This window comes from Episyrphus balteatus, chromosome 3 (assembly GCF_945859705.1).
Source record: "Episyrphus balteatus chromosome 3, idEpiBalt1.1, whole genome shotgun sequence".
Taxonomy (NCBI): Eukaryota; Metazoa; Arthropoda; class Insecta; order Diptera; family Syrphidae; genus Episyrphus; species Episyrphus balteatus.
The window spans coordinates 76508867-76526152 of record NC_079136.1 but is presented as its reverse complement, the minus strand read 5'-3'; the positions used below and the strand labels follow the sequence as shown (position 1 = coordinate 76526152).

Here is a 17286-nt window from a genome sequence, read left to right as displayed (position 1 = left end):
ATCAGTTTTGATGTTTTTAAACACATTCTAAACAATTTACGAACAAGTTGAGTTGGTAGCACAGATTTAAATCTGTTGAAAAAGTTAAGCCCAAAGAATTCTCCGGGCTTAAGCCTGGTACGCTGCTCGCGCTAAATTTTAGCTCCCATACAAATTATCGAAAATTTTTAGCCGAGATAAAATGGATCCCATACAAGTTATCGATAACTTGTATGGGAATTTTATCTCAGCTAAAATTTAGCGCGAGCAGCGTACCAGGCTTTAACAGCTAAGCCCAAGGGACTAAAGTGTTGTTGCATTTAACATGTAAATTCCTTAGCCCCGACTGCGTTGTTTTTGTCCAGTTAAGACCGGTGGTAATAAAAAAACACACCTATATTCCGAAAAATGTCAAAATTTGTTTGTCAAAAAATGGGCACCAATCTGTCAGGCCGGCCTTTAATTTTTTTTTTTTCAATCGCAGTAAACAGGAAATTTGTTTTTGTTTTAATTTATAAAATGTCATTTAAAAAAATTATAAATAGAAAAATAACAAATTTTCTGAGTGTTTCGTCTCCGAAAATAGTAAATAACTGTTAAAAAATTAGTTGTGTGTTTTGACAATTTGGCGACCAACGTCAGTTCGGAATATATTACCTTTTTATGTGTACTGTGATTGAAAATGACATCCCTTTAATCAAAGGAGTCCGAACTCGACCTCGATTAAGAAACGGGTCCTATGGCGGCTAAAATTAGTATGGAAATTATAATCACAGCGGAGCCGATTGCATATGTATTGGTGTGGTGAAAATCTCCACTCTGAGAAAACGGAGCCGAAGTCGTACCCGAGTCAGAACAGCTAAAACCTACCAGAAAAAGGAACAAAAAAAGGAATGACGTTTCGCATTTGCGACCAAAAAAGAACAAGACTTATTTTTTTTTTACTGAAATTGTTTTATTTTATTTTTTTAAATTTCACAAACAAAATTTTTGTTATTATTTTCTGGCAAGCGGTAGGAGTAATTGATGTAATCTCACAAATTTTCTCTGTTGAATGTTGTTCGTGGGTGGTCGTGGTGTCAGGCTGCAGGAGAAGATGATTTCCTACACAAAAATTATTAATTGATATAATTGCTGCGGAAGCACAGTAACCAACATTTCAGCCATAGAGGAAGGAATACCTAGAGACGCTACTTCGGTTGGTTTTTCTCTTCCACCCTACAAGCTGCAATGAGAGGAAAAACTCCACAGTGCTTATATGTGGTAGTTTTCCCGTGCATTTTAAATGGCACCAACACATTCAACTGTGGAGTTGGGCTCAAAACAATTAAAAACAATTTAAGTGCTCAGTAGAGGAATTAATTCATAAAAAAATAATATAATAAATTCAAAACACGAACCTTTTTTTTAAATCTGTACATATTTGTCTTCCATCCAAGACAAATTCCATGTGATACAAAATTTGCATCTGAAAAATAAACAAATAGAAAATTATTGATAAAAGAACATTTTTTGATTTATTTTATAGGATGAACGAATTATTTATAATTTTTAATAACTTTCAAGCATTAATAGGTGTGTTTTTTTGTTTATCTATATAGATTTTGTGCAAAAAAACGACATCGAGATTTTTGAAATCAAAACAATTTACGTGTTAAAAACAACAAAAACTTTATCTGTATAGATTTTTGAAAAATCCAGATAATTATCCAGATTTTACTTTCTCTCGATAAAAACAGTAGTGCCAAGGGACTTTATTTGTTGTGTTCATACAAAAATATCTGAAAATATTAACAAAAAAAAAAAAGCGGAGAAAAAGAGGTTTGAAAAAAACTCTCATAGAAAAAAATAATTAAAAATTTGTTTGACATGGTTGCATTGAAATGTTAATATCTCGAGATATACTCAATGCACTTTTCAGATAAAAGTCTTAAATGGATCCTGATAAGATTGTTGAACAGATATGTATATAAAATTACCAAAGTTTTTTCGAAAAATTAAAAATAAAAATAAAAAAGTTTTCACATTTGATTTTTAAAAAATCGAAAAAAAAATCAATATGGCTACCTTCAAACGCTTATAACACAAGAACGACGCAACTAATGTTAATGGTCATGGTCTTAAAATGTAGCTAAGAATATACAGATAATTTTTGGTTTTTTGTGAAAAAACAATTTTTTTGAATCCAAGATGGATGCCATGGCCATATGAAAATTTTTGTTTGCATCCAACATGGATGTAATGGCCTTCCCACTTCGGAGTTTAAATAAAAAAAAAAACAAAAGCAACATTTTTGACAGACAGCTGCCAAAGTATATGTACAGTGGTGCCAAATGTTTGCATGGATTTCAAAAATCCCGATGTCGTTTTTTTGCACAAAATCTATATAGATAAACAAAAAAACACACCTAATAAATTGAAAATAATACCTTTTTTCAGCATGATTTCATTTTGATACCGACATTTTTCTTTTCACAAAAATTTTTATTTACCTACTTTTTTTGAAATTGAAAAGAATTCTTCCAATACGTCAAAAAGTACACTTCAAAAATGACAGGTGCTACTGATTTTTATAGCAAAAAAATGTAGATGGCCTTAGTTTCTATGGACAAAAATGGTAGTTCAAGCAATCTGACGGAAGATGTCGCTACGCTAACTGAGTTCTATTTACCACTTTCTTCCACAGGCGCTAGTAATCATTGAACCACATTTTCAAAGATTTTGTATGGAAACGAGAATCAACTAGCAGTCCATATATAATAGGTCAATGTCTGTACATATTTATTGAAAGGTGGGTGTCTGGAGTGAGCTATTTGAGCTATTCAAGTTCATGTACAAACCAAAATCATGTTTAAATTCAAAGTTTGTGAGGACATCTACTGGTGAAAGGAAGGTATTAAACGAATTGTACCTTTCACACGTATTCACAGATAGGAAAACAAGAGAAAAATAAGAGAGATTATCTGAAACTAAATTTGCGGGTGTTTTAGGCAAGGGGGGTACGAGTCGGCTCTCTAGGTATTCCTTCCTCTATGATTTCAGCGATGCATACCTTTTTTTTTGGGTTAAAATACTATTTATAATAATTCAAACAAGAGAGACACGACTCACGATATGACAGAAGCCGTTTTTTATTATCACTTGATCCATATAGATCATTAATTAAAATGTATTACAACAACTACATGAGATCTTGCAAGATCACGATTCGTGATCCTGATGAAAAGCAAGATCACGATTCGTGATCCTGATGGAAAGCAAGATCTCATGTAGTTGTGGTAATACATTTTAATTAATGATCTATATGGATCAAGTGATAATAAAAAACGGCTAGACTTTGCAAAAAAAAAATTACGCTTTTGTTATTCTCAACGCTTTTTCTTTCCTTCGTCAATTTTCGCCACATGTTTCTCCTTCGATTATGTGTTCATACATAAAAAATTGTCTATGTGTGAGTAAAATGGCGTGTCCAAATGGAGAAATCAAACAGAACTCCGTTTTCTTGCTTGAAGGTACTTTCCGTCCGACATTTTTCTCGCTCTTCTTTTAAAGTAAACAATAGAGAACGAAATTTGTTATGCCAACTATTCACGAATCGTTTTTAGCCTCAAAATATGGGGCGTAGCTCAAATTGACTAGAACTCCCCTTCAGGCAAGAAAACGGAGTTCAGATATTATTGCTCCATTTGGAAACGCTAAATCTGAGATTAGACGAGTTTCACTCTCACACTTACAACTGTTTGTGTATGAACACAAAGTCGAAGGAGAAATCGTGGTGAAAAAACTAATACATATAAAATCGGCTCCACGGTGATTATAATTTCCATACTAATTTGAGCTGCCGTGGGACCCGTTTCGTAGTCGAGGTCGGACTCAGGCGGAGAGGATTCGGACCGAGGTCGGACTCGTTTGCTTGAAAGGATGAGTGTGCAAAGCAGCAACAAATTTAACTGAACAATTAGGCACCACTGTGGTGAATTACCCACCAAGTGTCTATGTGTGCGTAAATACGCAACACACACAAACTTGGTAGGTGATTCACCACAACTCGCAGCTTGTAGGCAAACGTCATTTGACCGCTCAGTTTCCAGTCTTGGTATAGTTTGTCGATGGTTTCAAGCATAAACAAAAAATACCAAGACTGGAAACTTTCGTACGTCTCTCCCCCCAAAACCATAAACAAAAAATACCAAGACTGGAAAATTTCGTACGTCTTTCCCCCCAAAACCCTTTTGTGGACAGTGCTGTCTGTGAATATATGTGAAAGCCACCACGTTGATAAATGACGTTAACACGCACACATTTATAGATTCACGACATTCACCACACATCGGACACGAACACAACGATAAGTTCACGACATTCACCACACCTCGCAGCTTGTAGGCAAACGTCAGTTGACCGCCGAGTTTCCAGTCTTGGTATTTTTTGTTTATGCCCAAAACCCTTTTGTGAACAGTGTTGTCTGTGAATATATGTGAAAGCCACCACGTTGGTAAATGACGTTAACACGCACACATTTATAGATTCACGACATTCACCACACATCCAACACGAACACAACGATAGATTGACGACATTCACCACACCTCGCAGCTTGTTGGCAAACGTCATTAGACCGCTCAGTTTCCAGCATAAACAAAAAATACCAAGACTGGAAACTTTCGTACGTCTTTCCCCCCGAAACCCTTTTGTGTACAGTGCTGTCTGTGAATATATGTGAAAGCCACCACGTTGGTAAATGACGTTAACACGCACACATTTATAGATTCACGACATTCACCACACATTTGACACGATTACAACGATAGGTTCACGACATTCACCACACCTCGCAGCTTGTAGGCAAACGTCAGTTGACCGCCGAGTTTCCAGTCTTGGTATTTTTTGTTTATGGTTTCCAGTCTTGGTATTTTTTGTTTATGGTATGAATCTAAAACCACTGAAGGCACTTTTTGAAAAAAATCGTTTTTGAAATACCGTTATTTTCTTGTACAGTTTTCTTTTTTTTTGTCAAAGAATAAAGAATAGGTATACCTCCTTTGTGAAACAATGTGCTGTTTTTTACTCCGTAAAAAAAATTATTTTATTTATTTCGTTTGGTAATCAATAAATAACTGACCCAAGTTCAAAGGTAAATAACATTTTTTTTTTATATTTATTTAGTTAGATGGTGACCGATTTGTGTATTGTTTATTAGTTCAAAGTGTTAATTGGTAGGTACTATATGTTTTCGTTATCGTCCTATTGCATTATATGGGTGTATTTTGTTGTGGTGTTAATTGCTAATATAACACGCATAATATTTGCAGATTTGGTTGAGATTAGTACAATGACTAAGCGACCATACAACTTTAAAAGTTAGTATCGAAGAAGCAATTGAAAATATTTTCGACGAAGAAGACAACCCAGATGTAGTTCCATTTTACTTCTAAGTTATATGCTGTACAGGTTCTTTCTAGATTTTGAAAGTACGACCACTTGCTGAAAGTACGACCACTTGCTGATTTGCTCATCGGTGAATTGCTCTAGTGAGTTATGTTTCATAAAAATCTTTCGATAGATGAATCTATGAATAAGTATTTTGGACGTCACCCATTTAAGCAGTTCAAAAGAAGCAAACAAGTGCGATCCGGTTACAAAAATTGGTTGATTGCAAGTGCTGATGGTTATTTTTACGCTGTCGATGTATATTGTGGTACATCGGTACAGAGCAGTAACGAGCCATTGGCAACACGTGTGGTGGTGAAAAGCCTCTTGGAAAAGGTAAATTCTATCCCAGAACAGCATATTGTTTTTTTTTTTAATAAGTTTTCGATGCTTTCCATCAAAGATATGAAAAGCAGAATTTTAGTACTGGTTGGATAAAGCCATAAATTCAAGAGACCATGCAAAAAAGCCGTGACTCTGGTTAAAAATGCAAATTGATTTATTTAATTTATTTCTACTTTCTCATGTAGAAAACAAATTCAGGGTTTTAATCAAAAGCAACATACGATGATGGAGAAGATCAAAAAAGTGGTTTTCTACATGTCATCCGTCGGACTATGCGTCCATCTGTACATCGATCTAGGGCATTGATGGATTTGCTTGAAACTTGGTACAGATGATTTTTGCGTAATTTTCTACATCCATTTTTTTAAATTTATTTTTTAATACATATCTCCTTTTTAACGCATATCTCCAATATACCGTTTTCGAGGTATTGCAATTTTCTCGAAAACAGATTTAACGATTTCGATTGAATTTGGTGTAGGTACGTAATAGTCTTATTGATTCTAACAAAATTGATATATTTCTTAGGTTCATACATATATTTCATCAAAGCATAAGCCAATTATACTCAAAATTTACATACCGTTATTTCTCATTTTGAAGTGTAAAATGTAAAAACATTTTTGATTTTTTTTTTCTCGAAAAGTTACAAGTCCTAAAATTTCCAATATATATTTAAAGATAAAGATAAAGATACTTTGAACTACAAGACCAAGTACGTGCGACTCAGTCGTGCATTTTATTTAAATTTTCTCACGTTTTCTGAAGTCTATTAATACGTTGAGATCTGCAAAAAAGAACATTTAAAGAAGTATTTCATCTTACCAAAATGATGCATGTCATGTTATACCAGGGTTGTGGACTTTATACATACACTCCTTTTCATCAGAATAGGTACACAACTTTTCAAATATTCAGTATTCGTTTTTTCCTCACAGTGTAGGAAAAATAATAATTTTTTGATGTCAAGTCATTGTTTAAGATGTTAGCAGAATCAGCAAAAAAAAAATAATTCTATGTTTCTCTATGGCAAAGCATTTCATTTTTTTGTTTCATCAGAATAGGTACACATAGAGAATGATGTGAAAGTGGTCCATGAAATGAATTTAAACCAAGTTCTTCTTAAATATGTATTTTACTAATTTTATTTTTTGTATAGTGGCTTTTTATTCATAAAAAAATAACAAAACTTTCCAGAAATTGCATTGTTAAATCTCTTTATGCAATCTATCTGAATCTCTTCCCTTAATTGTTAAGTGGTGGGTTAGGAAATATTTTTGTCTTAAAATCGAATATCACAAACTTTATCAGTACGGGCTAGCCATTTCCAAACATTTTCAACAAGATTCAGGGTTGTTTTCTATGGTAGATACTCAAGTACATTCTAAATTTGCACTTCCTCCCAATATTTTACAGAGCATTTTTTGTGGTAGGAGGCGTGGTCCTGTTAAAAAATTCAGAATACTTGTTCACAAATACTAGAGAATTAAGGAAAAGTTTCTTGAATATGCATTTACAAATAATTGTGACCATTCTTCACGTTTGAAATTCATTATTTGTATTATCGTAGAAGATTACTTTCTTCCATGCCTTAACACTTCTTTTTTAACAATGAAGTTGGTCTCAAAATGGTTTCTCCTTTTACAGAATGTTAAACTGATAGTTTAACTCACCAAGGACATCAAAATTAAATGTTCGTTGATCCAAAAATAACAAAAAATACCACTCAACTTTTCATGTGTTAAAGGATTTCAAAAACCTTAAACGCATACAATTCTGTTCTTGGTGTAGTAATGGTGTCTTTTCAAAATTCAGCCATTTTAAAAGATTGAGACTCATGACCATTCTATTTACTGTCCTAAAATTACAAATAACAACTGTTTTTCACTTTTATTCTTGTTGTTGATCCACCAAAAGTGGTAGCACATGTAAAAATTTACTCGTCTTAGAGTGAGTTTTTTGCATTTTTTTTACCACCATTCATTTTTTTTAACCCCAGAATGTTTGTATTTGAAGTCTGGATAGAGCATATTCACAATTCGTAATTTTTTTTAATCATACCAGTACTGGTGGATCCTTCATCGTGTGTTTTTTTTTTTCTTAAGGTGTTTTCGTCAAAATTTAGCGATTTTAATCCACCCATGTTTTTCAAAATGGTAGTATGATTATTAAATTACACTTAGGAAAGTCCAGTTATTTGTTTTAATGGTAAATTTGCTCGAAATCCACAAAAACATTGAAGATAACAAGGGTGTACCTATTCTGATGAAGAAAAAAATAAGTTGATTTTTCCTCCAAAAAAAACTTTACAAGAAAAACAATGCGAAAGTTAAGGTCCATTTTGAAATAATTTTAGCTGTTGCTTTTCCCAACATCTTAAACTATCAAAAAACAATAAAAGCTTGTTAGGTCACGTACCACTATTGGGGACAAACGGTTAATGAACATTTGAAAAGTTGTGTACCTATTCTGATGAAAAGGAGTGTATAACATAACAAATTCCATATAAGATAATTATTTAAAATATTGATTTTACTTTACTTATTTAGTTCTTTTTAATTTGTTTTTACCTTCAAAAAACACTAAAAAGTGCCGATACGATAATCATCCGCAAATGACTTCGTACTCGGTGAAAATGGACCCCAGCGCGTGCGGTATCTGGGGGGGAAAGAGGCGTGGGAATTAAAAAAAAATTTGATAAGTTTTAATTCTTTTAAAATAAATAAAGAAAATAATTTGGCTATGTTTTCATTGATATCACTCCTATCCTTGACAAAACCATATCAGCATTAAAGAAAAAGTATGTCATCTTGGACACAGCTCATCTACATATTTTTTTTTGAAGAGCATAACATTTCGTAAACAATTTCCTTGATCAACTTTTTTTACATATTTAATCATTTAAGAGTTGAATACGAACAGCCGGCATTTTTGATATTGAACATTTTCACAAATGTGGGATTTTAGGAGAATTCTGAGAAATCATTTTTAATGACGAATCAAAACGTCTATACAAATTTTCAACTCAATGTGATTAATGACAAACGATTCTCTATTTTGACTGGACAAAGAACGCAATAACAAAGTAAACAGGTTTTTATTTCTTATAAGCAAACCACTAATACCTAAGCAAATTTTTATTAGTTTGCTAGAACTTCACCCACTCACTCCCGACGATCAAATAACCACTTGCTTTTTCAACTTTTATTGTTTGAATATATCCCATCAGTATTGCTTACCAAAGACTTTAGTTATTAATTCATAATTACAACATGAATGCAATAATGTAGATTCCAACAAAATTCTTAAATTTGTTTTTTTTTTTACCAACACGAAACTTCCCCATTAGTAGGTACATGTCTATGTCTATTATAGTCTATCACAAAAAAAAAAAAATATGTCTACATTTTTGTAATATACCTACCTACATCTATGTTATTTACTCTCTACACAAACTCGGGAATTTATAAATTTATTTGATATAGGAAAGTTAACCATTGAGCGTTGAGTTGCAAGTTGCAACCAAAACCAATATACTTAGGCGATACAAGAAGGCGAATAATATAAAACGAAAGACTTGAGCAGAAAACTCGTTTTGAGAGAAATAATTTAAATTCATACAAAAATGTGTTTACGAAATTTTCTCTTTTTTTTTTCTTTTATTTATTTTTAAGTTCTCTTTTCGTATTATAGCTTATAGGGTATTATATGAAATTATAAATATCAGTTGAGTGTGATAAAGAGTACCGAAAATATAGATTTAAAAATCGTATTTTCATTATAATGAACCCAGTTCAGAAGTAAAAAAATTATGTAGATCATTTTCGCAAAATGCACTTGTTGAGAAGATATGAATATAAATAGAATACTGTTTTAATTGCTAAATAATTTTACTTTTATTAATTTATTATTTTTATTAAAAACCATAAACTTTATGATTTCTTCTTAAAAAATTGCAACGTACATTTGCTTAGATTTGCAACAATGTTCCTTAATTGAAATGAAGTTAAAATTGATAATATACATATAGAAATGCGTACATGTTTTTATTATTTAATATTAACTACAAGAGCAAATATATGACACATCAGTCTACTTATTATGTATATTTTGAATGGAATTTTCAACACTCATTCTTGTATAGTTACCGAACGTGATTGTTTTTTTTTTTGTTTGTATTTATTAAAAAGATTGACTTTTACTCTCGATTCATTTAAAGTTCCTATTAACTAATCAATTCTCTTCAAGTGTGGGTTTTGATTATTATTTTTTTTCATCTAAGAGAGTCTGTCTTGTAGTAAGTTTTCCGTTTTTTTTTGTTGTCCATTGTACCTCGTATTTTTCTACGTGGCTGGTTTTTAAATCAGAAGAAAAAAATGCACCAACGATAAAAAGTCTGGCAATAATCTTGCTTAGCTATCCGCCAACCAACTAACCATTCCATTTCTATTCCCAACCAATTGTCTTCAGTTGGAATTCGTACCCTGTTCAATGACGACTATCGCGCGGTGAAACACAGCGGTGCGTTAACATTTCGGTAGATTTAATCTCAATTTCAATCGGTATTTTTTTGTTTCTTAATATTATTTAAAGTTTATTTAAATTAAACAGAAATTATTAAGAAACAAGTGTACATACAAAATACCTTTATTTATACAATTTTGCAATGAGATTGTGTGTTTATTAATATTATTTTTCCTTTCTCTGATTCATAGCTACTTTCTCTCTAAAAGGTTAACTTAGGTCGAACAGGTTACATAAATATTAAACCCAAAAATATATCAATTCATGGTTTATTAACCGGATCTGTTTATTTGTGTTTGATTTTTTTTTTTTGGAGCTCGGAGTAACCGTATAAATCTTAATAAAGAGATTTAACAAAAATATATAAATCGTGTCCGTCTTTCATAGTGTTATCCGAATATCCGGTCGAAAAGAGGTTTAAAAATAAGTTATGTGCAGAAATACAAAAAAATAAATAAAATATTTAAACGTGTCGGAAAATATATGTAAAATATATATGCAAACGAAAAACAACATTTCAGACCAGCTTTTTTAAAATATATATATATAAATAAATATGTATCTCAGCAAAAGGAGAAAATGTGATTTTAAACTAATAGTTTTTGGATTACTTCTGCTCACATTTGTTGCTGCCGATGATGAAGCTGAACAGTCTCATTCAACAACTACTTTACCTGTCCTTACTGATTTAGAGAATGGTAGGTATTCTATAATCGAAAAAAGTGTATTTTAACCAAAACAAAACACCAATACTAATTTGATGCCCTAAATTTTTCATTTGTATTGAGTCACTGTGCCACAATCAGTTAAAAAATATACACTCCAAGAAATGTCGTCATATATACAAATTGTAGCCATGTTTTATTGGTAAATCAGTACTTAGCTTAGTTAAAATTTTAACCACAAACAAAAGAATACTTTTGTTTATTCTTGGCAATTATTTGTTGTTGTTGTTTACTGTGCAAAATTTTACTGAGCTAAAAACTAAATTAATAAAAAGCACGGCTTTAATAAAAGAAAAATATTAATGAAAAGCTATTGCTTTCGTGTTAAAGCTTGGTACTAGCAAACCCCAATACAATAGTTGTACCTACTTTTTATGTAGATACTAATACAATATTATTGGTTTTTTTTCTTCGTCGGCAACAGGTCATTCTTGGATAACTGCCTATTAATTAGTCAATGTTTCGAGTGTGGGTATACTCTACGTTAGAACTCTAAAAGTATGAAATAATTCTAAAAATGCTAATAATAATAAAAAAAATTTAATATTCATTTCATTGTTATTCGTTAAATCACAAGACTTTTCTTTAAATTAAATGGCTTGTTTTTTGTTTTGGTTAAAATGAAATATTAATCTCTATTTATAGTATTATATCAATGTAGGGTCAAAATCGTATTGAATCTTGCATTTCAAAAACTTTTAAAGCAGGGTTGTAAACATCTCATTTTTAAAGTGCTTTCCATTAAAAATATTTGCTTACATGTTGTGGATCTAAAATAGTTCTTACCATTTTCTAGCTTTTCGACAACTTGCCCAAAATTTATAGGTACATAAGTCATGAATTTTGCTCAAAATATCGAAGGCAAAAATCTAGAAAAAATACAATAATTTTTGAGACATTTTTTACTCTTGGGTGCGAATGAAAAATGTTTAATGAAAAACAATAGCAACAACAAAAGCATTTGCCAGTAACAAAACCTTTAAAGTTTTTAAATCATATTTTTGTGACTATTTAAGGTTCCAAGAGATTTTCTTTCCAGACACCATATGAATTCTCTTACTTATTTTTTTGTCTTTTCTTTCTATTAATTTACCTTGGAGATTCAAATTTTTGTTTGTTTCATTAAAATATTGCCTATTAACCCTCTGTCGGCACACGGGTGCGAATTTGGCAGGACAAAAATAAAAAATTGCGATTTTTCAAAAAAGTGGTCACAAAAAAGTCTCTTTATAAGGGTGAAAATATTTTTTTTCGGAATTGTGAATACAATATTCGAGTTCCTCGGAATATTCTACATCAATTTCATACTTGATTCTCTATAAAATATTGTGACCGAAAAAAGTTCTAGCGACATGAAAAAGTATAAACCAAATTCGCACCCGTGTGCCTATCACGTCACAAAAAAGAGGTGTGCCTACAGAGGGTTAATTGCCTTAAAACCCTTACAGTTAGAATCCATCGGCGAGTGTCGGGTGCCCCAGGTCAGTTTTCAGGTATTATCAATGAAAAAAAGGATTAATTCAGGGTTACTCCAATACAAAATAAAAAAATAACAAAAAAGTTTATGCTTCATAAATTAATTTACCAACAAGTTCAGTCACTTAAAAACAAAAAAATGAAGGGTTTTTTTTTTTTTTTTTTTAAAGTAGTTTTGCTTTTTTTTTATTGCTCGAAATTGACAAGACATTTTTACACTTTGAAAACAAATGCGTGCGATTTAGAGAATTAAATTAATAAAATAAAATTAAATAAAAGACGGGGTTTTTTTGTTTAGGTATAGTATGTTATTGTAGGCTGTAGGTATAACTGTTGATTTTTTTTATATTTTTTTTTTCAAAATTTGGTCAGTTTTTTTTTAGAAAATTGTCCCTTCTGCCTAAACGGTGAATAGACAATCCCATACGATTTTTTTCTTGTCTTGACCCAACTCAAGTTTATTTAATAAAATTTGCTGATGAAAACTAAAATAAGCTTAAGAATTGTTTGCAAGATCGGAAAAATGAATGTTGCGTCAAAGAAAAAGTTCGCTGCTCAACTCTTTTGTTTGTAGTAAGGCTATGTCGGTTTTGTGTGTTTTTTTATGAAAAAAGTCAAATATTGAAAATATTCCTAGTATGTATTGAGAAAAATTAATGTATATACCTAAACATATTTCATTTTATAAATATGTTTCACTTGATGACAAAAATGATAGTGAATTTTAGCCTAAAATACAATTCGCAGGACAACGGGTGAAGGAAGTGTGTAAATTGTAAAGATTTATACATGTTTTTAACACCGTTAAAATTTTTGACCTTCTGTAAAAAATGTATCCTCTGGAAATAAAGATTTAACTTGTCCCAGAGCAGGATACATTTCTCACTACCGCCATTTTCGGTCAAAATTCCGAAAGGATAGGTGTTTCCACTATTTTCATTTATAAAACTAAAAGGAAGCCTGCCAACTATGTATTACTTTTCGAGTATTCACTAAGCTTCTTTTTCTTTTTAAAAAACAGCACTTTATTACTGCGAAAATTACAAAATCAGTTCGGAAAGGGTACAAAAATTAAATAATATGGAAAAATTAGCTTTATTAACAGAGTCGGATTTTTAACCTTTTTATTTCCGTTATTTATGGAATATTCTCAACAATGTTATACCATTTTGAAATGAAAATTGATCACACCAACTTTTGAGGTAACTTGCTATAATTTCATAATGCATTTTTTCTACAACACAGTAAAGTGAATTAGGGTCATGTAAAATTTTTGAGCAACTAGTTGGGCAAAAAAGTGATATTTCCTTTATAATTGATGTAGATGAGTTTAAGTTTTTTAATGCAATTGTTAGCAGGCAAGAAAATGACCCGATCTGTGAAACTGTGAAGTGATAAAAAATTTACAATTTCAGTTTTCATATGGAACATTTTTTAAGTTTGTTTTAATTTTTTTTATAAATCCCGGATCGAATTTATTATGAAGGCGTGATAAAACTTTTCACTTCACAGTTTCACAGATCAGGGATTTACAACCCCCCCCCCCCCCCTGCCTGAACTGTGAGCGACAAATGATTGAAAACTCTCTTCTCGTTTGAAAATTTTTAAAATAAAATATCTGAATCTGTTGATAGTTCTGTATTTAGAATCAAACTGATCATTATTTATTTAAAATATTAAATATGATCACAAGTATAAAACATAGAAAACTTAGAATAATAATAAATGTAATACAGTACAATATTTCAAAGTATGATATTAGAGAAGAGATGTTATAATTAAGTTTAACTAAACCACAACATCTCCCCCCTATTTCATAAACAAAGTGTTAAAACAATAATATAATAATGAAAATATATAAATTTAAAAATTAACTATGAAAACAAAATAATTAAAAATGACATTAAACAATATTATAATATTGTTTAATGTCATTTTTAATTATTTTGTTTTAAAATTCATTTGTCGAAATTTATATTTAGAGCATGCCAAGTAAAAATGATTAGGTTTCTTGCAAATTTTGCATATTTTTCCAAAAGCAGGACACTTATTTCGTGCATGTAAGGATAAACACCGATCACAATTTATCATTTGTCCATTGAAACTGAAATTATTTTTAGAAACATTATAGTTATTATTTCTTATAGGAATATTTTTATTAACACTTAAATTTAAAGATTTGTTGTGAAATCTCCTGTTAATCATTGAAACTTCTGTTGGATAGACTTCATGAACTTCTTTTATTCTAGTTACTTCTAACTCTGCAACTCGACATGTGTTTATGGTTGATTCAAGAGATAAATTTATCGTGTTCATTAATTTGTCTCCAAGATCCTTATTATTAATTCCCAGTATAATAAAATCTCGCACCATATTATCTTTTTCGGAATTGAAATCACAACCATCAGATAACACTCTTAAATCTTTCAGAAAATTATCGAATGGTTCACCAGGTTTTTGAATTCTCTTATAAAATTTTATACGCTCATATATTGCATTCTTTTTTGGATTGCAGTATTCTTTAAATTGTTTTTGAACTTCCTCCAAAGAAGCTTCTGGTTTAGAAGCAATATCCCAAGTATAATATTTCTGCCTCGCTTCGCTTCCGATATAGTTAAGAAAATTAGCCTTTTGACAAGCTGGAGATTTCTTATTCTTTTCAGTAGCCTCCATATAAATATTGAAATCTTTGAGAAAAATATCAAAGTTCATGGCAAGATTTCCCTCCATTGAAAGTGAATTGGGTTTGATGTAATCCATTTCAGTATTTTGTCTTTAATAATATTGACCCAGATTTCTTAAATTTTTCTTTTTTTTTTTTTATATATGTATATATATATTTTATTTCTAGAAGTTTGCAGATATAATTTTTTATTTTTTAGTTATTTAAAACTATTTCGACTGCGCCATGTTGATAGTTCTGTATTTAGAATCAAACTGATCATTATTTATTTAAAATATTAAATATGATCACAAGTATAAAACATAGAAAACTTAGAATAATAATAAATGTAATACAGTACAATATTTCAAAGTATGATATTAGAGAAGAGATGTTATAATTAAGTTTAACTAAACCACAACTGAATCAAAAACTAAAATTAATAAAGACTTTATTAAAATTTTTGTAATAGAAATTTAAATTGCTCTTTTCAGGTACAACGATATCAGTGGATACGAGCACAATAACAGAAGAATCAACAACAAATCCCAACATTTCTAGTAATTTTACAGGAAATGGGAATAATTCTATTGAGATTCCACTTTCTGTCATTCCAATTAATTCTGAAAAGAAAACAGTTACAGAGAATGCAAACATATCATCTTCTACAGAATCAGTTCAAGAAAAAAACTTAACAGAAAGCAATATGTCAGTCGTTTTTAACCACGAAGACAGCTTTACTGAGAAAGACTTGCCAGGTGAAATGGAAAGTGAATTCAATACTACAGTAATGCCAATGATGACAACGAGTGAAATGAGTTTGAATATGACAGCAAATTCAACCATAGACTCGGAGACATCTACTACGGAATCCGAGTTAGAAACAGATAATAATTTTACTGAGATCATTCAAGATGGCACAAAACAGAAAGATCAGATAACAACGACGGATTCTAGTAATGACGAAGAACAAACAACATTAACTAATAATCTGGAGGAGTCACCAAATAATTTTCCAATCATCCAACCTGACATCGAAAACACTTTCGACCATACAATTGCCATTGATGAAGAATCTACTGAATCATCCACAAATACAATGGCTGAAGAAGTGACTGTACTAGCTTCACAAAACAGCAGCACGAAACCAACAACGCCAGTTGGAATTTCAATCCATCAAGAAGCCCCGGAAAATGTTACAAGCTCAACAATTGGAAATGTATCCTTAATTAACGGTTTAGATGTTACAAGCACAACAGAAAAATTATCTGAGATCTCGTCTTCATTGAACGAAAAAGAGGACATGAAAAATAACTCTTTTAATAAAAGCGAAGTAGAAGGAGAAAAAAGTCTTATCCTAGATGTCTCCAAAGGACGATCAATGAACTTATCATCGGAGGATCGCAATGAAACTTTTTCAGAAGGTCGTTCTGCTAAAACTGATTTTGAACCAAAAGCTCCAACCGCATCCTATGATGATGAGCGAACAAATAATGATGATGAATTTAACAGTTTTGATAACCAAAATGTACATTTGAATTTTGTGACAACAGAAAAAAATGAGGAGGGAAGAAATTATGAGAATTTACATTCCAATGGATTCATGGACTTGAGCGATGTCAGTATGGACACAGAAGACATAGATTTCAATGGACACAGGGGCCAAATAGACAATGATGAAGATCATTTGGCACTAGAACGACAGGAAGATTATGACATTGGAAAGCCCGATGATTTCGAGGATAATGAAAGAAAACAGAACTTAAAGACACCTAATGATCACGAAGATCAAGAAATTAAAGTAAAAAATGATAGTGAAAAGGCTGCCGATTTGACTAATAGGGAATGTGTGGAGAATGGAAAAAAATACAAGGTAAGTTATATTTAGGAAAATGGGGGTTTTGTTCAATTCCTGCAAGTTTTTTTTTTTTTTTTTTTTTTGGGTAAGTCGAAACTTCTTTCGATGCACAAGAACATTCCCAGGATGAGGATGAACATTTACCTGAGTTCTATAAAGCTTCTAAAAAAATTCTCTATTTTTGCTTAAAAAAGTAAACAAACCTTTAAAGTCCTTGGCCCTTAGTAATAGACCCGAATGATTTCGATTTAGTATACATCGTACAAAAAGTATGGTACCCAACCGTT

General features: G+C 31.1%; 1 protein-coding gene across 6 annotated transcripts in view; it reads left to right on the top strand.

Annotated features, from left to right (window-relative positions):
- Positions 1 to 5001: 5001 nt before the first annotated feature.
- Positions 5002 to 17286, top strand: part of LOC129913127 (putative epidermal cell surface receptor) — a 29423-nt gene continuing 17138 nt past the window's right edge. Inside the window, exons 1-3 of one of the 6 annotated variants that reach the window (XM_055991642.1) lie at positions 10146 to 10275; positions 10470 to 10976; positions 15636 to 17014. In XM_055991642.1, the coding sequence (XP_055847617.1) occupies positions 10835 to 10976; positions 15636 to 17014 (1521 nt within the window). In that variant the 5' untranslated portion in view covers positions 10146 to 10275; positions 10470 to 10834. Of the gene's footprint in view, positions 5114 to 10145; positions 10977 to 15635; positions 17015 to 17286 lie in introns of those variants that run through there. The other 5 variants (XM_055991641.1, XM_055991645.1, XM_055991643.1 and 2 more) reach the window with 5 other exon arrangements.